The 24465-nt window shown below is 34.3% G+C and overlaps 1 protein-coding gene across 2 annotated transcripts in view; it reads right to left on the reverse strand.

The window, feature by feature from the left end:
* LOC140512407 (cilia- and flagella-associated protein 43-like) overlaps positions 1-24465 on the reverse strand; it is a 165021-nt gene that overhangs the window by 128704 nt on the left and 11852 nt on the right. The window contains exons 5-7 of one of the 2 annotated variants that reach the window (XM_072621529.1): positions 23700-23850; positions 15039-15195; positions 1552-1617 (exon numbers count right to left, since the gene is read on the reverse strand). In XM_072621529.1, coding sequence (XP_072477630.1) covers positions 1552-1617; positions 15039-15195; positions 23700-23850 — 374 coding nt within the window. Of the gene's footprint in view, positions 1-1551; positions 1618-3797; positions 3918-15038; positions 15196-23699; positions 23851-24465 lie in introns of those variants that run through there. The other variant, XM_072621531.1, reaches the window with a different exon arrangement.

Consider the following 24465-nt stretch of genomic DNA (forward strand, 5'->3'; position numbering starts at 1 on the left):
TTATGAGACAAGAAAGTAGTAAGCAACTAGAGAACATCTTTATCTTCAGAACAATATATCAACAAGTGACCTTCTTTTATAGTAACCAATGATTAAAATAGGTGAGAAAGCTAGAGAAAATGGATAGGCATAGCATGGTAAGGATGCCTTCTTGGAAAAACCACAGGTTCCTAAACAGCACTGGAATTCTCACTGCTTTGGAGGGGGCTGGCTCAGAGAAAGAGAGGATCCTGGATTAGCTGGCAAGACCTTTTCCATTTTTTCCACCTTGGGTCTTATGGAGCTGCCAATAAGGAATCAGCCAATAAGATGGGCTAAAGTACACCTATACACACCACAGTCTCTTTTATGCATACATAAAACTTAAGTTTCTGGGAGTTAGTAACCTAGGACACTGAAAAAATAAATGAATTGCCCAGGGTCACACAGTCATGGTATCCGATATTGGACTGGAACCCAGATATCCTTATCTCTGAGGTTGGCTCTGTCCACTACCGAATAAAAAAATAATAATGATTAATATTCATAAGAATGAGAACTATTGTTGACAATTATATAACACTTTAAAATCTGCAAAGCTCTTTACATATATTATTTGAACCTCAGATCAACCCTGTGAGGTAAGTATTAAAGGTATTATTATTTTCCCCATTTTACATGTAAGGAAACTTAAGAGACTCGCCCATAGTTTCCCAACCAGTGTCAGAGTTGGGATTCAAACTTAGGTCTTTTCTTATTCCAAATACAACATTCTTTCCATTGTATCTGGAACAACAGCGTAGAGATGGTAACAAAGGGACTGTGGGAAATGATCTATAGGAAAGAGCAACGAAGAAATAAAAGGAGAGCTGGGGCATAGAAGGAGAGTAGCAACTCTGCTCTCCTGCAGGCCTACTTCATATGAGTGTAAATTGGGCAAGACGTTTATACTGTGAAAATGATTTGGTACACCAAGGAATGCTTTATCTAAAGTAGATGCTTTGCCAATGGAGAATTCCATCTCAGTCCCTCACCTGATAACCAGAGATAGATAGACAGGAAGGTGGAAAGAAAGAAAGAACAGATAGAACCTCAGTTGGTCTGTTTTTCTTTAAGGTTGTCTATAAGTTGTGACCATAGGTGTTAGTTATAAAAAATTTATGTAGGATAAACTACATACACAAGCTCTAAAGGGGATGCCAAGAAGGAAGAGTAAAAAAATCAGGTAAGATACTTCATGGAAGACTGCTTTTCCTTGAAGACATAAGTCCTGATTTTGAAGGTAGTTGATACAGCCTTTTTCCATAAAAGGTCCAGGAACTGCAATTACAGGTTATGAAAAGGCAAAAGGCTGACCAAGTACATGATGGGGGAAGGGACCCTCGAAGATCTAATTTGGGAGACAAGCCACCCTTTGTAGAAGGCTATAGGATACACATACACAATAAATCCCCATCACAGAAAAGATAACTTATTTCATAAAAGAAGTTCATCAAGCAATTTACCTGAAAGGTTAACATAAGCTTGAACTTATTTATCCTACGATATTAATTCATTTTTTTAAGTGCATACCTCTTTGTCTCCAGTTTTCTTCAGGCGTCTGCATAGATGAAGGTGTCAAGGTAATTACATTTTCAGCTATATGTAAAAAGAAAAAAATGAAAAACTTTTAAATATAATTTCTACCCTAGTATCTTGCACATAACAGGTGCTTAACAAATGCTTGCTGAAATTTACTTCCTCAGCAAGCCACAACACACTGCAGGATATCACACATCTAAAGTTTGAAGTCAATAGAAACATTTATATACTCTATTTTCTCTACTCATTGTGAAATAATACTCATTTATTATGAGCCTTAGAATATTCCAAGCAAGGTGCTACCTTGATGTGAAAAGGAAAAAAAAAACAAACCAGAATATTTCACTCAACTGAGATTCCAAAGGCACTAAGTGACCTCCAAATTAAATATGACTAACCTTATCTTCTTTAGATCCCCCACTGAAGCACAAACACCTACAAATGCTAGCTTTCCTAAATTAATTTAGGAATGTATTAATGTATCATTAAGCCATTAATATGTCATCGAGCCATTATTCTTATTATTTACCAAAAAAGTCAGTTCAGTCAATAAGAGGGACACAGGTCCTGGCCTAAGGAATTATCTGTGAGGTAAAAAGTATCAGTGCCTAATTGAAAGAAATGTTGGAGATAATAAGATCTGAGACTGTTACACAGATGGACTGGTCTACTTTGGGAGCAAATTTCTGGTTAAGATGCTAGCATAACAGATTGGAGAGGAGCCCAGCTCAATTAGATCACCTGAGAGATCACTTCAATTATAAATTAATAGTATTACAGTTCTTCTCAGTTACTACCTCTTTCCTAGTAAAGACAGATGTTGTCGGGGAGAAGGCAAGGAAAAGAAAAAGTACAAGATATGGTCAAGGGAAATATACAATTAACCATTGTAACCATGACAGTGAAAGTAATGAGCTTGCCCATAAGAGAAAGGTAGAAAAATTAGAGAGCAGAATCCAACAATATGCTATTTATAAGAAACACACTTGAAACAAAGTTTCACAGTGAGTCAAAATGAGGTTCTAGTGTAGAATCTATTATGATTTAGGCAAATTTTTAAAAGAAGCAAATGCCATGATGATCCCAAATAAGACAACAATAAAAATAAATGTTTTATAAAAGAGATAAACAAATGAACTACATTAAGCTTAAAGGCATCATACAGAATAACATCAGCACTTAATATTTATGCATTATATGGTATAACTTCTAAGTATTTGAAGTAAATGCCTCTCAAACTGCAAGGAGCAGTCAGAAAATTATAGTATTTGGGGGCCTTAATGTGCCCCGTTCAAGCCTAGATAGATCTAACAAAAAATATAAATAAGAAAGAAGTTAAAAGACTTGAACAGAATTTTGGAAAAGTGAGACATCATCAATCTCTGGAAAGTAATGAACAGGAACAGAAAAGAATACACAGATTTCTGAGCTGTACATGGCACTACAAAAACTGACCATATGCTAAGGCATGAGAACCTAATAAACAAATACAAAAACCCAAAAATTTTAAACATATCCTATGTTCAACTCCAGGCAATAAAATTATAAATAGTTAATAAGGGACCTTTGAGGAAATGATTCAAAAGTGGAGACTAAATAATTGTATCCTAAAGAATTAGAGGGTCAAAGAAATAATCATAGAAATAATAATTTTATCAAACAAATTTAATCAAAGGCAATGATATCACAGATTTTGGATTGTAACAATCACTAGGGAAAATTTTATATTTCTAACCACTTGCATCAACACAAAAGATAAAAGAGATCAATAAAAAAACTAGAAAAGAAACCAGACAACCCTAAATAAACAACAGAATATAAATTCTAAATATCAAATAAAAGATGAACAACATTTAATAAAAACAATTAACTGATAAAAAATAAGATGTGTTTAAAAAATGAATAAAATTATTAAAATATTAAAATTATTAAAACAAAAGTATTAACTAATATTATTTGTACAACAAAATTATACAAAAAAAATACAAGAATTCAACAAAACTGAAATCCTGAATGAGTATTTATGAAAATTTTAAAATAAACTGATTACCAAAATAAGAATTAAGGAATTTAAATAAGCAAAGCTCAGAAAGTCATTGAACAAGACATAAATGAACTCCCCGCGCCCCACCCAATGAACCACATGGATTTAAAGTGAATTGTCTGAAATGTTCAAAGAATTATTAAAACCAGTATTACACAAACTATTTGACAAAATATGAAAAAGGGAATCCTACCAAATTTCTTCTATGATGGAAAATTGGTCTTGAAACTAAATCATGGAAAGACAAGGCAGAGAAAGAAAATATAGATCAATATCCCTAACAAATACTGATGCAATATTAGCAAAGGTTACATTGCCATATTAATATTATAGACTTTAATCTAGGTTAGATTCATACCAGAAATGCAGAGTTCATTTAATATGAAGAAAATAATAAGCAAAATGGATCTTATTAATAGCAAAAACAAAAATTCATTTTATATCAATAAATGAAGAAAACAGTTTCAATAAAATATAATCTTTCTGTTAAAAACACTAAAAAGCATAAGAATAAAAGGGATTCTCCTTAATGTAGCAAATAATATCTATCTAAAATCAAGAATCAGCACTTTATGTAATGGAGACGGGATGGAGGCCTTTCTAATAATATCAAGAGTAAACCCAAATCCATTGTTACCACTATTATTTAATACAGTTCTATCAATGTTAGCAATAGAAATAATTAAGAAAAATGAGGGAACAAGCAAAGATAAAGTGATAACAAAACTATGATTTTGCAGATGATTAATTATCTACTTAAAGAAACCCAGAAATTCAACTAAAAATGAATTTATCCAGAGAAGTAGCAAAATATAAAATAAACCCCCATATATCATCAGCTTTGTTGAATATTAATCAACAAAATCAGCATGAAGACATAGAAAGTGAAAGTACATTTATAATAATTATATTTTCCATAAAGTATTTGGAATTCTACCTAACACAACACACAGAAAATATATAACTATAAAACACTTCACAGGAAAAAAGACAAACCAAAATAATCATAGAGATATTAACTTCTCATGTTTAAGCCATTTCAAAATAATAAAAAAATGATAATACTACCTAAATTAATTTGCTTAGTCAGTGGCATACCAATCAAACTACCAATGAGCTAGTTTAGAAAGTTAAAAAAATAAAATTCATCTAGATGTACAAAAAGGTAACATTCTCAAGGGAAATAATAAAAAAGTGAGACGGGAAGAGGCCCAGCAATACCAGATCTCAAACTATACTACAAAAAACTAATCACGAAAATCATTTCATGCTGGCTAAAAAAGTCAATCAGTGAAAAAGATTAAATAGGTAACACACAGAAGCAAATGAACATAGTTGATAGTGTTTGAAAAACCCAAAGGCAACAACTACTGGGATAAAGACTCACTATTTCACCAAAACTGCTGGGAAAACACCTGGACAAAATTAGGTTTTGACCAAGATCTCACACTAGGTATGCCAAGTTCCAAAGGTATTCATGAACAATATTTAAAAGGTTAATAGATAAAGTAAAACAACAAAGAAAGAAATACTTTTCACAACTGTGGATAGAGGGGAAAAGGATAGAATAGATCACAGAAGATAAAGTGGGCAATTTTGAAAAATTTAAAAGCTTTTGCAGAAACAAAATGACAGTTAAAATATAAGAGAAAGTTGAACAGAAAAAAATCTTTACAACAAATTTCTCTGCTAAAGGTCTGCTATCTAAGATATGTAGGCATCTGATTCAAATATACAAGAATGACAGCCATTCCTTAAGAGATAGTTAAAAGATATGAACAGAAATTTTGTTGAGGGAAGAGTTCAAAGCTATCAATAATTATATGAACATATGTTCTAAATCTTGATGTGCAATCTTACTCTAATTTTTGCCAGACTGCTTTCTAGTTTTCGCAATAGTTTTGTAGAATAGTGATTTCCTATCCAACTAGCTAGGGTCTTTCTTTGTTTTTTCAAGCACTAGACTACTATGATTATTTGCTTTTGTATATTTTATGTATAATCTGTTCCACTGACTTCTCTATTTTTTAATTAGTACCAAATGTTTTTGATGATAATTGCTTTATGGTATATATATTTTGAAATATAATCCTTCTAGGTTCCTTTCCTCCTCACTCTTTTCAATAACTAAAAGAATGTTTCAAATCACTTAATAATAAGAGAAATGTAAATGAAAATAACTTATTTTCCACTTATTGTATAGTAATTTAAATGGAAAGATCTTTCTTATTAATTAATAGGCCCATATGATCTGTTTAAATAGCCTGGAAGCCTAGGTCACATGTGGGGGGAGGAGCTTACTAAAGAGGTGGAACAGGAAGGGTGGAGCGGAACTGAGAGGAAGTGGGTGAGAGGTGGCAGGTCAGAGGGGATAGAACACAGGTCAGCTGACACAGGCCCAACTGACACACTGTGACAGTTGATAGTGAGAAGGCTCTGGCTGAAGGAGGGGAGGTCTGATAGGGTCCATTGCTGTGAATATTACCTTGGCAATACATTTGGCATCATGAACAGGATTGCAAAATAAAAAATCTCCATTTGGAGGCAGAAACTATTTAGAGGAAGACATTAATATCCCAGGATGGGAGGATTTACCATATTTCTCCCTACCAAGGGAGTGGGCTAAAAGCATTGTACCCTGTGAAAACTGGGAAGTGAGGTTACAGGAGGGGGAACCTGGAGATTTGGAAAGGTGTTTGCAAGGAATACCAGTAAGACCAAGGAAGGAGTTGGCAGGGGTAAGTAGGAGAGGCTAGGTTTTACTAACAGCTTATCGTATTATGTGTAGAAACAGAGATGAGCTGCTTAAGGAAACAAATCAGATGGAAAAAGAGTACAAGAGCAGTCTGGGGGGAGGGGGGAGAAATCTCAGGCAGAAGGAAAGGCTGTTCATTTAGCTCAGAAGAAGCTGAAGAAGGCTAACAAAAGAAATGCACATCTGACCTTTGTACAGACCCAGTCTAGTTGCCACAGTAACAAAGGAAGTGAAATGATTTTAGGAGAAAATGTTTCTCAGTCAGAAGCATGCCCAATAGTGAGGCAGAAACAGGAGAACCAAGGAGGTAACTCAGTATTTAGGGAAATAATTGAGGATTTTACTCAGTAGGAGATCACAGAAATTTTGAGTAAATTCACCCAAAGGATGGGAGAAACGTTAATATCTTGGATGTTGAGAATCAGTGATGATGGAGCTAGAGGAATAGCTATAGATTCCATTGACTGCCTGAAATTTATAGGTATTAATCAGAATCCTTTTGTACAGCAAACTTTTAGAGATTACAATATGCAAGGAGGTAAAAATATAACTAATCTGTTAGCTTTGGCTGCAGAAGGCTGCAGTAACCTACTGCCTCTATGTGGCCTAGTGGAGACAGACCCTGGTATTCACGTAGGGACTGTAAAAGAAAGTTAAAGGAGGAGGTAATGAAGATTTCCATAATGATTGGGAATGCAGATGCATACTGTGACACTCCCTTTGCAGTTTACCATAGGACTATAATAGTTAAGATGGCTCCTCCTACTTACAGGCATTTGATTTTGACTCTAATAATTGGGGATATAGGGTACCCTCTTTCAGAGGTGCTGGACAAGATTTCACAGTTAGGTGACTTTAGGAGACTGGGGAAAAGACAACATTGCTAGAGAGAGAAGAGTAAACAGCCAGCAGATTCAAATTCAGAATAAATTGACAGGGAGAGAATTGTTTACTGCTCTATTGAGATCTGGTGTAGATTTTAGAAGCATAGGTGGTATTCCAACTAATGAACTATACAAAATGTACCAAGAAAAAGGACTTGATACTAGAAAAATAGAGAAGTAAGAACTGCCCCTACAGATCCTGCTGAACCCTTGTATCCAAGTTTGTAGCACCTTCAGGGAGAATAGGAAGTTGGCCAAATCCCAGTTCAGATTAGGATTAGCAGCTTGAAGAATACATGCATTGGCTGGAGTGATAGATTCTAATTATCAAGGAGAAACTACTGTAATATTCCAAAATTTAGGTGATGGACCCATACAGTTTTGTAAAAGTGATAGAACAATTCAAGTGACTATTATTCCTTGCAAAACAAGACCACTTATGAAAACTTACCCTTCTTCTGAAATAACTAACAGAGTAACTGAAGAAATGGATTCTACTGATAGAATAAAATCAGGAGCTAAAGTATAAGGAAAAGGGAAGCCAGACAATGTTCCAAAGGCTGTGGAAATTATAGCACATAGGAAAGATAATACTGTAACCATTGTTTATTCAGGAGAGGATGATTACCAAATTGTACCCTTAACTCACATATTCTACTATCAGTGAGGCTGTGACAGTGGGTTTATGGACTCCAGAACCACAGCTAACCCTATATCTACCCTGCTTCTGGTTATTGTTTCCTTGTTTTGTTTATTTGTTTGTTTTTTGGCTTTTCATCTGTTAAACTTGTTTGCTGGATTTGTTTCCTATAGGCTTGGTACCCTCCACTTGCAGATGCCTGATCACTTACGGTGGATGTCACCTCCTATCCATGATGATAATGTGTCATCTCTGGACCTGAAGTTAACCAAACTCCAGATGCCAGTTAAAGAAATGATCTCTCAAATGGGACCTCTTGGGGCAGGGACAGCTCTATGCCCAATCTCAGCAGGAAGTAGTTGTGGAAGAAGAGAACTTCACTCCTTTCCCCAAGATTTTGGATCCCATTTGTTGAGGAGGAACGATGGGGTGCCTGTAATAACAGCTGCCCCACAGAACTATGTAATGAATATGAAAGATCGTGGGGCTGCATGTAATAGTAATTTAAATGGAAAGATCTTTCTAATTAATATGCCCATATGATCTGCTTAAATTGCCTGGAAGCCTGGGTCACATGTGGTGGGAGGAGCTTGCTGAAGAGGTGGAACAGGAAGGGTGGAGAAGAACTGAGAGGAAGTGAGTGGGTGGGGTCAGGTCAGAAGGGATAGAACACAGGCCAACTGACAGATTGTGACAGTTGATAGTGAGAAGGCCCTGACTGAGGGAGGGGAAGTTTGAGAATGGTTTTGCTCTCTGCTGTGATCATGTTTATTAATTTCTTTGTCACCATGATGGATTTTGCTTTCTGGTTCTGGGATCTGGCTTTCTGGTGTTTAAATAAATGCTTTTCTTCTGCCTTCTATATGGAGAGTCTTTTATATTTTACTATTGAGAACTATACTGGCATCCATAGTCACCACCAGTGCTGTGAATATTGCCTTGGCGATACACTTGTCAACAGTAAAATCAGCACAGATTTTTAGAAAGGAAAATAAGAATTATTGCAGGGATATAGGAGGACAAGTTCATGTGCATTGTTGGCGGAGCTGTCAGTTCTTATAGTCATTGTGGAAGTCAGTTTGAAACCTGTAGCAAAAGTGGACAAAGACACATACACACTCCCATATGAACCTCAGGCACACTGTCTTGCTATTTTGTTGTAAGTGAGCTGAAAGACAAAGCTGTGAACTTCAATATGATTCTCACTTATTAGAAACAAAAAACTTAGCTACTGAAGGTAGAGGATTACAGCATTCTGGGAAAAATCTTCTCCCTGTCTAATCTGACAAGTAGATTTCTTTGATTTAAGTGAAACCAGCTATGTTCACAAGATAACCTCCTTATGTAATTCTTTTTGTAGCTAAGAATAGAATACATTTTTCTCCAACACGTATACTTTTTATATATAAAATACATGGGAGTCTACCTGCCAAGACAAATCCAGTAACTATATGAACACAATTATAAAACACCTTCCATACAAATAAAGTCATATCTAAACAATAGGAAAAATATTAATTGCTCATGGGTAGGCAGAGCCAATATAGTAAAAATGACAATTCTGCCTAAATTAATGTATTGATACAGTGCCATACCAATCAAACTACCAAAAAATATTCTTATACAGCTAGAAAAAAATAACAAAATTCATCTGGAAAAACAGAGTATCAAGGGAGTCAATAAAAAAAAAGTGAAGGAAGGTGGTCTAGCAGTACCAGAACTCAAACTGTATTACAGAGTGGGTAATCATCAAAACAATCTAGTATGTTCAAAAACTGAATCCAGGTTTTACAGAAAAAAAATCCATTTTTTCCATGGATTTCCAAAATTCACCCATGGTTTCATTCAAAAGGGCACACTTATGGATCTAGAAGGCCATGTGTGGCCTCAAGGCCACAGGATCTCTACTCCTAGTATAGACCAACAACTCATACTATATGCCAAAATAAGGTTAAAATGGGTATATGATTTAGACATAAAGGGTCATACCACAAACAAATTACAAGAGCATGAAAGTTTACCTGTCATACCAGTAGGTAAGAAAAGAATTTATGACCAAATAAGAGAGAGAGAATATCACAGAATGTAAAATGGATGATGCTGATTACATTAAATTAAAAAGGTTTTACACAAATAAAACCAATGCAGCCAAGATTAGAAGGAAAGAAGACAACTGGGGGAAATTTTTAACAGCAAGTTTCTCTCATGAGGGCCTCATTTCTCAAATATATAGAGAACTGGGTCAAATTTATAAGAATACAAGTCATTCCTCAATTGATATAAATGGTCAAAGGATATGAACAAGCAGTTTTCAGATGAAGAAATAAAAGTTATCTGTAATAATATGAAAAAATGCTTGAAATCACTATTGATTAGAGAAATGCAAAGTAAAACAACTCTGAGATACCACCTCACACCTATAAGGACTGGCTAATAAGACCAAAAAGAAAAATTACAAATGTTGGAGGAGATGTGGGAAAATTGGGACACTAATGCATTGCTAGTGGAGTTATGAACTGATCCAACCATTCTGGAGAGCAATTTGGAACTATACCAAAAGGGCTATAAAACTCTGCATACCCTTTGACCCAGCAATAGCACTAGTAGGTCTCTATCCCAAAGAGATTTTGGAGAAGGAAAAGGACCTATATGTACAAAAATATTTATAGTAACTCTTTTTGTAGTGGCTAAGAATTGGATATTGAGAAGACACCCATCAACTGCAAAATAGCTGAACAAGTTGTGGTATATGATTGTGATGAACTTCTATTGTGCTTATAAAAAATGATGGAATTCTTGCAGAAAAACCTGGAAGGACTTACATGAACTGATGCAAAGTGAAGTGAAAATGTACACAGTAACAACAATATCGTATGAGGATCAACTCTGAATGACCTAGCTATTCTTCGCAATACAATGATTCAAGATAATTCCAAAGACCTTATGATGAAAATTATCCACCTCCACAGAAACAACTGATGGAATCGGAATGCAAATCAAAGCATAAAAAATGTGTTTTTTTCTGTGTTTTTATCTGCATTCTTTCACAACATGACTAATATGGAAATATGTTTTGCATGACAACGCAGGTATAACCTATATCAAATTGCTTGCCTTCTCAATAAGGGGAGAGAGGGAGAGAATTAGGAACTCAAAATTTTAAAAAATAAATGTCAAAAACTTTTTACACATAATTGGGAAAAAATGAGAAAACAAAGATAGCTATTCATAAAACACAGGTGGTTATACAAAGTATATTTTATCTATCTATATTATTTCTTATACTATTCAGCGTGGGTGCTATATCTTCTTACTCATCTTTCAGAGCATGTGATGATTTTCTGTAACTGCAGATGAACCAAGTCACTCCCCTGATCAATAAAATCCAGTGCCTTCTATTATCTCTATGATAGTGTAAATTGTTTAGCTTTTAATGCCCTCAAAAATCTGGCTCCACCCTACCTTTTCACTCTTGGTGTATATAACTCATCCTCTCACACTTTGCAATCAAGTCAAACTGGCTTTCTCTCCCGTTTCTTACGGGATAGTCTTGGTGCCTTTGAAATGGACATGTTCCATGACTGTAATGTTCTCATTCCTCACCCTCACCTCATAGATTCTCTTATTTCAAGACAAAGCTCAAGTACTGCCTTCTACATGAAGTTTTCCCTGATCCCTTCAACTACTAATGTATTCTCCCTGAAACCACCTTCTATTTAATAGCTTTTGATTTGTTTTTATTCTCTCTACATTCATTCTCATATACATATGCTATTTCCCCTATTAGAATGTAAGTTCCTTAAGGGCAAGGATTGTCTTTCTTTTTGTTTATATTTTGATAATGTTTAATATAAAATTTTGGAATAATCTCTTTGTTCTCTCTGAAGCAAACTCAGAGAATGCCTCTTCCTATGTCAGCAAAAACCAGCCAAGGCTGACTCTACATTCCTTAAGGAGACCTTTAACCTAAGACCCTATCTTATGGCATATCTTGAATAATGGGACTTTCCTTTGTATCTTGTTATCGATAGACACATACTATGTTATGGCATATTAATGGTAAAGAAAATATAGACATCTTAGGTCGTAATTTCTATTGAACATTGTTTACCCTTTCCCATGTCAGTTATCTGTTTTGGGGCAGGAAGCCTGCCACTTACTAGTGGTGGGATTTCCTTACCACCTGAGACATATGTTTACCCAGCTTGGAATCTCAAGACTTGACTGACATTGCTTTGTTAATTGTCCTGTCTTGCTGAATTTATGATTTGTTCAACTAGGAGAGTTCCTTTCTCACGGCAAAATGTATATAAGCCAGAAGATTTCTGCACTGGGCAGCCAGAACATTTCTGGCTCCATAATGTATTATGTTACCGTTTTCTTTAATAGGGAATTGATTAATTAATTAAATCATAAAATGTATGCATTTAGCCTGCTGCCTTTTCTTAACAAAGTTCTTGGTCAACAATTTATATCCCTAGCACTTAGCATACAGTACATGTTTAATGCTTCTTACCTTGCCACACCTTCCCTAAATCTGCTCTCTCCAAAGTAGTAATGACTTCTTATTTGTCAAATCAGAAGGATTTTTGTTAATCCTCATCCTTCTCCAATTCTCTGCAGAATCTGACATAGTTTATCATGCTTTCCTCCTGGATATTCACACTTTTCCTGGTTTTCATTACAATGTTCTCCCTTGGTTCTCCAACTTACCTGGTCAATCCTCAAATTCTTTTGCTCTATCATTGTCCATGTCAAGCCTCCTAACTAAGGAACTCTGTGCTGGGTTCTCTTCTCTCTCTATACTCCCTCACTTGATGATCTCACCAGCTCCCATAGCTTTAATTATGTATACACACACACACACACACACACACACACACATATCATACAAGATGACATATCCATCCAGATATACATATCATACCCTATTCCTTTTCCTGAGCTCCATTCTCACATCTCCAAATGGCCACTGAATATTTCAAACTGAATTTCCAATAGGGTCCTTAAGCTCAACATGTCCAAAATAGATTTTATTACCTTCCCTCTCCCCCCCCCCCAAAAAAGGCACTTCTAATCAGGATACCATCATTATTCCAGTCCCTCAGGTTCTAAATCTCAAAGTTAGCTTCAATTCCACACTCTCTCAAATAGCCAATCAGTTGCTAAATTTTGTTGTTTCTACCTCTACAATCTCTTTCCCATCCATTACCTTCTCTCTATGCATGGTAGTCACCACACTGTTTCAAGCCCTCATCACCTCTCAACTGGGCTACTGGAAGAGCCTCCCAATTTGTCTTTTTATTTCGAGTGTCTTACCTCTCTAGCCCAACTTCACGAGTTGCTGATTTGGTTTTTTTATAGCAAATAATTGACCTTGTCAAGCCATAATGAATAATTTCCAGTGGCAAGCTCCTACAATTTAATTTAAGCTCCTCTGTTGTTTGGTATTTAAACCCTTTCACAAGCTGGCCCCAACCTACCTTTCTAATCTCATATATTCTTCTTCTTCACACACTCTACGGTTCTGCCAGACTGGCCTTTTGGCTATTCCTCACACAGGTCATTATATAGTTTCTTTGCCTTTATAAGGATGTCTCCCATGCCTGAAATATATTCTTCTTACCTTGTTTCTGTCTCTTAGATTCCTGATTTCCCTTCAAGTGTCACCTTTTAAATGAAAACTTTCCTGATCCTTCCAGCTACTGGTATCACCCCTCAAAAAAATTAATTACCTTGTAATTATTTTGTATATACTTCATACATATACAGCTATGTGCATATGTTGTCTCCTCCCTATAGAATGTAACCAAATTCTTTGAGAGTGGAGATCACTTCATCTTCATTTTTTTTGTGTGTCCCTAGCACAGTGCCTGGCGCATAATAGGTGCTTGACAAATCTGCTTGGCGAATGATTGGTTGATTTATTGAAATACTTAAAATTCTGTAAATTACTGTATAAATATTTTATAGATGTAAAAATAACAAGAAATATGAAAGAAATAGTTCAAATTTTAATAAAAATAAACACATTTTTATAAACAATATTCCAGATGCTGTGAGGGATATAAAGGAAGAACTCCTCCCTAAAACCATTTACAATGCAATACGCACAAAAACACTGACACTAATGAAATAATTAATGAACAATCCAGGATGATAAATCAATGTCAAATTGTGTAGCTTATACTTTACCCTCAAGCGGGAGTCTGAAGGAGTTGAAAATCAAAAAGCACTAGACTACTTGAGAAAAGGTTGTTGGAGATAGAACTTAATCTGGGTCTGAAAGAATTTACAGAAAAGCATGAGCAATAACATGAGCAAAGACATAAGTAGAACAAGCATAATGTGGTTAGAAGATGATACAGACATTATGGGTAGCTAAGTGGTACAGTGGATAGAGTGCCAGACTTGCAGTCAGGAAGATTCATCTTCCTGAGTCCAAATATGACCTTAGATACTTCCTAGCTGTGTGAACCTGAGCAAGTCACTTCATCCTGTTTGCCTCTGTTTCCTTATCTGTAAAATTAGCTGGAGAAGAAAATGGCAAACCATTCCAGTATCTTTGCCAAAAAAACCCCAAATGGGGTCACGATGAGTCAGTCAGACATAATTGAAACAACTGAACAACAAGGACATTGACCTGATAGAAAGAAGCAGTCATATTTGAGAATTTTGGAAAATAAGATTGGATGAGAAAGCAGAGTAGATGGAATATAAATTATGAAGGGTGTTGAAAGCCACAGAGAGGAGCTTCCACTTAACAGGAGAGCTTTACAGTTTTTTTTAATAATGATATGATGAAAGTAACATTGAAAGAAGATTAATCTGGCAATAAAACATAGAACATACTACAGATTAGGTTTAGGAAATCTAACTAGAAGACTATTGTAGAAACATAAGTATGAAATTATTGGTGCCTAGCAGACTAGGGTGATGACCAACGGAAATGGAGAACAAAAGTCAGCTATAAGGAATATTTTGAAGGAAGATTCAACAGGACAAGGTGACTAACTTGATATAGAGTTTAAAGAAGAGTAAGTCAGAAATGACTATAAGGAAGGGGAAAATATGGAATAAAATTATTATCTTTAAACATATGAAGAATGACTTTAATATGCATATCTAAAAAGGTTTAGCACAGCAGTTTCTTACCTTGTGGTTCTTCAGCAAACCGAGACAGGACAGTAACAAGTAGACTTTCTGCATTTATTAATAGAAGATGACCCTCTTCACAGCCAACGTATAGCTCATTTGTTGAATTCCAACAGTGTACAGTAGGATGAACCAAGGGATGCAAATCATCTTTAGGCTTAAATAAAACATTTTTAAAATTTCTGTCAAAGACTACTAAATATATTATAGGTTTGCAAATAAATCCATACTTAAGAATTTTTGCACATAGAAAAGTGAGGGTGGTTAAGGAACTAAGGTGGGAACCTCACTTAGGTAATGATTGCTATGAAAAATAATCACATACTATCAGGATTTCATCAGCTTTCCTATACTGCTGAAGGACAGATCGCTACTGAGGAGAAAGCGGGGACAGGAAGCACCACAGGGCAGAGATGCAGTCACTGGAGGAAAGGATCACATTATCACAAATGTTATCTAGGGTGAGACCAGGAAGAAAGGCAGGCTGCTTAGACTAAGAGAGTAAGCAAGTCCACAAAGAGTTGTCAGTGCTTTCTAAATTTCAGTGCTCTAAGAGAAAACTCTTGTCATTCCATCCTTGTTATGCTTATGTTTACAACATTTCAAAAATCATTCGTTTTCCTCCCTTCAATTTTTTTTCACTTCATCTACCTTAAATCTCATTTAATCTTTTCTAATTCTCTGATCCCAAGCTTCATTATGCTAAGAGAAAATACATATCTGCTATAAAAATACTCGAGAACTCCTTGTTTGCTGACTCTGAAAAGTTCAAATGTACTTTCAAATTTAAGAAAATTCAGACTGTAGTCAGCACTTTTGAGCAAATTATTTATTTTTTTACTTCTCTCTTTTTTTCCTAATCATTTGCCCCATGTATGGTTGTGGAAAGAAAATCATACTAAAGTCTGCGCTTAAGTTGTGCTATGCTAAATTCAAAAAGAGAATAGTTCAAATGATGCTAACGTCCTCTGAAATCTGGTTAATGATGATGTCCTACATGACTCTGATCCCATAAAAAACTTTCAAAAGGGCATATACAGATGCTGTGGCCATGTACTTAGAAGTTCATGATAATTTTGACACTGATGCTATATCCTAATGGTCAAAAATATTTTATGAATATTGAATAGAAACAGTCTTTCCAGTAAAAAATGGCTGAGGGAGAAGTTCAAAAAGGAGCCACATGCCTCATATACCTCTCAAAAAATGAGAAATGGAAATATCAAAGATAAACAACTTTTAAAACATGCAAAAGTATAAAAATCAATCAAAATAGGAAATGAACAAAGTGCTAATACAATTTTTTAAAACCTCAACAACCCTGTGATAATTTAAACAGCTAAAATACCAGAAGCAATGTAGACTGGAAAAGAAATAACACAAATATTCCTAGAAATGTCCTCAAATTAATGGATAGATGACACATTTGACAAAATTATGAAAGAGTAAGCATAGGTAAGAAGACTAAAAAAAGAGAAGAATACTTTATATAAGAAGCAGAAAAATTCATTGCAAGAGATTAAGTAATATAATTAATAGGTGCTAAAAAAGATGAGGAAGAAATAATTTTAAAATGACTAACAGAAAACACAAAAGACACAAGGAAATCAACCAACAACAGACATTACTACAGTGCAAAACATATTTGGATACAATACTGCTCAACTGGAAAAAACAAACTTATAATATCACTGAAATATGTAAAAAATTGGAAAACTTGGAAAACATACTGATTCAAAAGACGGGCCTAAATGATAGCAATCTCAGGATTACTGACATCCCTGAAATTATAGAAAATTTCATAAAAACAAAAGAATACAAACAGTTTATTCCAGAAAATTTCAGAAAATCAAAGGCAAAAATTGAACAATTACCGAAAACAAGTGAAAATGTAGAAATAAAAAGAATCCTCAGAATTCTATAGCTCAAGATTCAACACTCAAACATCTTATAGTTAAATTACAACTATAAGGAAAAAATACTACAAGGTACCAGAAAAAAATACAGAAATTACATGACAAACAAAATAAATCAAAATCACAGAGGACTTATCAAGGAAAGCAAGGATGATCTGAGAAACTGGAATATTATAACATATACAAAATCCATACCCACGAACAATGAAATCAGCAAAAATCAATATGTTTTATGAAAGCAAGAGTTATTAGACAAGCTTTCAGACTTTGAAAAACTAGAGAAAAGAAATATGGTCTTCAAGGAATTCTCAGTATAAGATAATACTTCAACCAAAAAAGATACTTAATGAAAACAATTCACACTTCCCAAATCAAGATAAGCCAGTTAATGAAATATGAGACTCCTCATGATTTTATATAAGCTAAAACACAAAATATTTCCTTAAGTCAAAAGCAAGGATGGAAAAGATGAATGAGGAAAAACCAATAGAATAGTAGAATAAAAGTAGAATAGAAGAATAATCCCCATGGTTAGTTAGGTGGATCAGTGGATAGAGCATTGGGCTTGGAATCAGAAAGACTCATGTTCATGAGTTCAAATCTGGCCTCAGACACTCACTAGCTATAGCCCTAGGCAACTCACTAAACCCCATTTGCCTCAGTTGTTTCATCTGTAAAATGAGCTGCAGAAGGAAATGCCAAACCACTCCAGTATCCTTGCCCAGACAATTCCAAAATAGGATCAGGAAGTCAGACGAGACTGAAACAACTCAAAAACAACACAATAATCCCAAACAAAACTACTATCTGTAATAAAGGGGAAGTCCAAGTTAAAGAAATCTACATAGCTCTTAATAAAAGACATATGAAATTAAAGTTTGGGTTAACAACTCAAGTAATAAGAACAACAAAGTGTTTATTCCATTCTGAGAGAATAAATGAAGATGAGAAAAGCTCAAGTACTACAGTGATCATTGTAAATGAACTAAACTCTGAAATAAAAAGAGACACAAGGTAGAATTTTTTAAAAAAGAAGAACTCAATAAATAGCAGTTTCGAGGAAACATTTCACAAAGCAAGATATAAATAGATTAAAAATTAAATTTACCACACTATCACTAAATTAAGAAAGGCCAATACTATAGATATCAAACAAAACTAAATTTGAATCAGAAGAGATAAACAAGAGTATTATACTAAAATGTCCTATTAAAAATAAAAAGATATAAATTTTAAACGTGTATGTATCTAACAAATCATCAACAAAATTTAAAAAGAAAAAATCCATTCAAGGCAAATAGACAAAAGAGAAATAATAGCAGGAGATTTTAATACTCAACTGTCATAACATGATTTTTTTTAAAAAACAAATAATAAAGAAATTATGAAATCAAAATACAGTGTTAATGAAATAGTCTAATAAAAATATAGAGGAAACTCAATGGAAAAATAGAGAATTATAGTTTTTTCCAACATATATGGAACCTACATAAAAACTAATCACATTAGCCACATAAATGAAATAGGTAAATTTAGAAAACCAAAAATTGTATATGCTATATTCTAGATCCATAAAATTAGTAGTAAATGATGATATAATAATAAAAGTTACAGGCCCATATGTAGCCTAAAAAATGACTTATTAACTAATGGCTAGATCAAAGCAAAAATTATAAAATGAATAAAGGTCAAAATGTATAAGATCCAACCAAACTAAACCCTATACTGACCCTAGTAAATTTGTAGCTAAATACTCATATCCATAAGAAAGAGAAAGAAAAAGATTCACTTTGAAAACCTGGAGTAGCAAGAAATGTACTAACAAGTAGAAAATGAAAAATAATCAAGAAAAGAATCAAAAAAGAGATTGATACAATTGAAATTAAGTAAATGAATTGAAATGACAAATCAGAGTTGTTTTTAAGATTAAAAACACTGATGAAAAGAGGGCAAATTCAAATCAACATAATTAAAAATGAGAAAGCAAGATCCCACAGGTCAAAAATACTATTTTTAATGATTAGAGATTATTATACACACTGAAGAAACACTTTGCCCTAACTGTTATGAATGTTTTCTTTGCATTAAGTTTCACTGTTTCCATAAAACTTCTACCTCTGCTTTTATTTATACCTGCTGGACCCAAGCAGAACAAAGTGAAACCCAGTTCTGCATGACAGTCCTTCAGTTTACATGAAGACAGCTAGGATGCCTCCAAAGTTAAGTCTTCTCTAGGTTAAATATTCCTAGCTCTTTCAACCAGTTTAATACGACATGATTTCAAGGCTTTCACCATCCTGGTCATTCTCCTATGAATGCTCTGGTTTATCAATTTCCTCCTTAAAATGTGGCACCCAAAACAGAACACAATATTCCATAGTCTGACCAAGGCACAGCAGTATAGGGTTATCACTGCCTATTCCTGAATTCTGTTGATGCCATGATTATTCTTTAACCTAACAGTTCTTTAGAATTCAATCATTTAGTTGCCAAGTAATTTTTAATCCTTTCTTCAAAGTCATTTTCTTGAATCTAGTTCTTATTAAACTGTGATCAATAAAATATGTGTTTAATATTTATGCTTTTCTGTATTCATTTGTGAGGTTTTATGACCTTATACAGTTAATTTTTGAAAAAAGTACTATATATAACTGAGAATTATATATATTCTTTTATATTCTCATTCAACAATCACGAGAGGTCTATCATTTTTCTTTTCTTTAAGTTCTACTCAAGTCATTAACTTCTTTCTTGTTTGTCTTTGTGTTAGATTTGTCTAGTTCTGAAAGAAGTATATTGAGGTCTCCCATAATTACAGTTTTACTGTCTGTTTCTCTCTACATTTCAAGTAGCTTTTCCTTTATGTATACTATGAATACTATGTATCATAGTATACTCTGTATCATAGTATGCTATAAGTACATTATATGTATACTATGATACTATGTCATTTGGCATGCACATATCATGTGTTGATGTTGGTTCATTCTCTGTATAGTCTTTAAGTACAATAAATATATACGTATAATTATAAACCTAATATATCAGTATTATAATAAGCAGGGATAAGTTTCTCTTTTTATCTATTCTATTGTATCTATTTTTGCCGTTGGTTTTCTGAAATCATAATTGCTGCTTGAGCCTTTTTTTTTTAGCTCAGCTAATAATAAATTGCTATATAATGTATAATACTGTATAATAAAATAATATACATAATAAATTTCTCAATAATCTACTGTTAATTCTGTGAATCTTTAATTTTCAGTATATTTCTGACAAACAACATATTCGATTCTGGTTTCTAATCCATTCTGCTATATTCTTCTATTTTGTGGGAATTCCTCTAAGAAACACATTATGACATATGTAAATTTCTCTTACAATTTTACCCTGCATTCTCAATCTAGACATTACATTAAAGAACCTCCTCAAAACTTCTTCCTAGGAAAGTCCAGTACTTTGGACCTTTCCTGATCTCTCTGTCTTTCAAGATTTGTCCTATCTGAGAGAGCCAAATCATGGAGTAAACAGTAAATCACCATAACTCTCCAATATTCACCTCCAAATCATCATAAAATAGCACTCTGAAACAAATCCCAAAGTAGCAGAACCAGCAAAAAGACAGGATGAAACAATCTTTTAGCCCAAGAGACTTGGAAGATTGTCTCACTGTGGCAAAAGGGGAACACAGTCCAGGACAGGAAGTGGCCCAGTAAGCCAGCAGCAAGCCCCACTTCAGCAAAGAAATAGGAGATACCAAGCTCCAGTACAATAGAGCAGGCAAACCCCAACACCAGGACTCCAGACATGCCTCAACATAGCCAGGGAACAAGACAGAATCCAGCTACAAAAACCACTCCATTCCTCAGTGTAGCCTCTGGCAAACAAGTAATCTCCAGTGGGCAGAGAGTAATATACTTCAGTGTAGCCCCAGAGAAATGCAGAAACACCCCACTGGCCTCAGCACACACCTGTCACCAGCACTAGGACCCCCAGTTCAGCACTAGATAAGTTGCCAGACCCCTATGGCTTCCAACAGAGCCAACCATCCCCCACCTCACCCCCTCAATGCAACATCATATATGAGGGTCCCTAATGGGCCTCAGGACAACATGAGAGCAGTGCCAGGAAAACAGCCAGGGCTTGCAGCCCTCGCACATGAAGCCTGACACAATGCCCACTCCAGGAGCAAAGCTCAAATTTAAAAGAAATGAAAAAGGCCAAAAAAGATGAGCAAAAAACAACAAAAAAAGAATCTGACCATAGAAAATTATTAGGGTGACAGGGAATATCAAGACACAAACTCAAAAGAAAAAAACTATGTTGACCTAGCAATATCACTTCTAGTACTGTATTCCAGACATAATAAAAATGGGAAAAGATCCCACATGTACAAAAATATTTATAGCAGCTCTCTTTGTGGTGGCCAAGAACTGAATACTGAGGGGATGCCCATCAACTGGGGAATGGCTAAACAAGTTGTGGTATATGAATGTAATGGAACAGAATATTATTGTGCTGTAAGAAATGATGAACAGGAGGACTTCAGAAAAACCTGTAAAGACTTATATGAACTGATGCAGAGTGAAATGAGCAGAACCAGTAGAACATTGTACACAGTAACAGTCACAATGTGTGAGGACTGTTTCTGATAGACTTATCCCTTCACATCAATGCAAGGACCTAAAACATTCCCAATGGACTCTTAATGCAAAACGTCATGCACAGAGAAAGAACTATGGAATCAGAATGCAGAATGAAGCAGACTATTTTCTCTTGTGTTATGTTTCAGTTTGTTTTTTCTCATGGTTTTCCCCATTCATTTTAATTCCGTTATGCAACATGACTAATATGAAAATGTGCTTAATAAGAATGTATATATAGAAACCATATAAGATTGCATGCTGATTTGGGAAGGGATGGAAGAAGGGGGAGAAATATCTAAGACTTATGGAAGTGATTGTAGAAAACTGAAAAGAAATAAATTATTTTTTTTAAAAAGTAGAATTGGCCAAATGATACAAAAATCCACTGTAGAAAACAACTCCTTAAAAGTTAGAATTGGGTAAGAGGAAGCTAATTACTATATAAAACATCAAGAATCAATCAAACAAATTCAAAAGAATGAAAAAAGGAAGAAAATGTAAAATACCTCCCTGGAAAAACAACTGACCTGGAAAATAGATCCAGGAGAGACAACGTCAAAATCAACGGACTACCTGAAAGCCACAATCAAAAGGAAGACCTGGACAGCATCTTTCAAGAAATTACCAAGGAAAAGTGTCCTCATGTCTTGGAACCAGTGGGCAAAATAGGCATTGAAAGAATCTACCAATCACTTCAAGAAAAAGAGATACCAAAATAAAAACTCCAAGGAACATTTTAGCCAAATTTCTGAACTATCAGATCAAGAGAAAAATACTGCAAGTAGCCAGAAAGAAATGATTCAATATAAAGGAGCCACAATCAAGATTACACAAGATTTAACAGCTGCAACATTAAAGGATTGGTTGGGGTCATCAAACATGATATTCTGGATGGCAATGAAGCTAGGACTACAACCAAGAATCACCTAGCCAGTGAAAATAAACATAATATTTCAAGGGGAAAAAATAGTCATTCAGTGAAATAGGATTTCAAGCTTTCATAAGGAGAAGACTAGAATTGAACCAAAAAAAAAATCTGATCTCCAATATTAAGACCCAAGAGAAACCTAAAAACAGAAAAAGTTTAAAGAAAATAAGGGATTTAATGGAGCTAAAGTGTTTACATCCCAACATGGGAAGATGATGCTTGAAATTCTTAAAAATTGTACTACTGGTAATACATCTAGAAGGAATATACATAGAGAGTATGGGTATAAGGTGAATTTGAGGGAATGACATTAAAAAAAAACTAAGGGATGAGAAAGAGGAGTCTACTGGTTGCAGAAGGAAGGGAGAGATAGAATGGGGTAAATTATTTCACATGAAGAGGCATGAAAAAAAGAAAAAGAATGCAGTAATCTTAAGGAAAGATTACATTTACTATGACCACACTATAATTATGAAAGTGTATTATTCTCTCAAAAAGGGAAAAGCTCACCCAATATTAAGGAATATACATAAATGAAGTTTCCTAGGGTCAATTTCTCGGAAAATTTGAAAGTTGGAAGGCACCTCATCAACCATCAAGGTCAACCCATCACAAAATGAATCTCTACTATAAAAAAAAAAAATTTGAGATATGAGTGTTCATCTTCTGCTTGAGAACCTCCAAGGAAGAGGTCCTTCTAATTATAAACCATAGGTTATGTTGCCATATCCCAAAAGAGATTTTTTTAAATCTCATTTACTTGGTGCTTTTTGATATTCAAAGCATTTCTGCATCTATTAGTTAATATGAGCCTCATAAGAGTCCCATTAGTTCCTAATGCAGATTTATTACCCCATTTTATAGAATGAACTGATAAAAATAATAGAGTTGGTCAGGAATATGCATAAACCCTATGAAAAAAGAGATCATATCTTATTTCCCTTTCCTCCTAGCACAATACTCTAATTATATGTGCTTTATAAATATTTGTTGAATCAAATTGCATCTGAAGAGTTATATTGAAATATTAATAGTAATCTTCCATGCCTTAGTAATCGCCTACGTTTGACCATATCCTTATAACCCAACTTCTAAAATAAGCACAATTTTTCTGTGCTAATCCAAGTAAAACATACAGAGGTTGGATAATCTTACATGTAATTGTAATTACCTTGAATGTTTCTGCTTCTACACCAACTAGCCCAGCAATGGAAGAAACTAGTAGGGTAGGTCCATAAACAGTATCTTTATCCTCTGTATAACAGAACATTCCATCTGTTTCATCAATATATGTCCCATCTTCTGCAGGTAGTTTTACTGATCTAAAGAAACAGAAAGAACCATTACATTAAGCAAAAATATTATTAATGGAAAATAATCATGTATAGCCTAATTTTTATACATCTTAAAACAATAAAATACATCCTTTTTGGTTAGTTGATACATAAACTATAAAAGAATCTATAAGTCACAGTTATGAACTAGACAAAGAGAATTTTCAAGGCTCTGAGAGTAGTGATCTAGACAGGCCCTATAAAGTTAACTAGTATATCTACTTTGCAAGTTGATAAAGACTTGAATTTTTATCAGAATGTTCAGTTTCAAAATTTGTAATTCAGAATGTGATCAACAAAGTTTATTTCTAAACCTGATAGTTTAGCTCTCTCCAGCAACTACTTTAGCTTTTCTCAAGGTTGTGAAATGGTATTTTGCAAAAAAAAAAAAAAAAAATCATCTGCAAAATGTAAATGTTGGGGAGTACCCATCAATTGGGGAATGGCTAAATAAGTTGTAGTATATGAATGTGATGGAACATAATTATGCTATAAGAAATGATGAAGTGGAGAGTTTCAGAAAAACCTCTGAAGACTTATACAAACTAATGCCTAGTGAAGTGAGAACAAGGAAAACAATTTATACAATAACAATATTATTAT

Source organism: Notamacropus eugenii, chromosome 1 (genome assembly GCF_028372415.1).
Source record: "Notamacropus eugenii isolate mMacEug1 chromosome 1, mMacEug1.pri_v2, whole genome shotgun sequence".
Lineage (NCBI taxonomy): Eukaryota > Metazoa > Chordata > Mammalia > Diprotodontia > Macropodidae > Notamacropus > Notamacropus eugenii.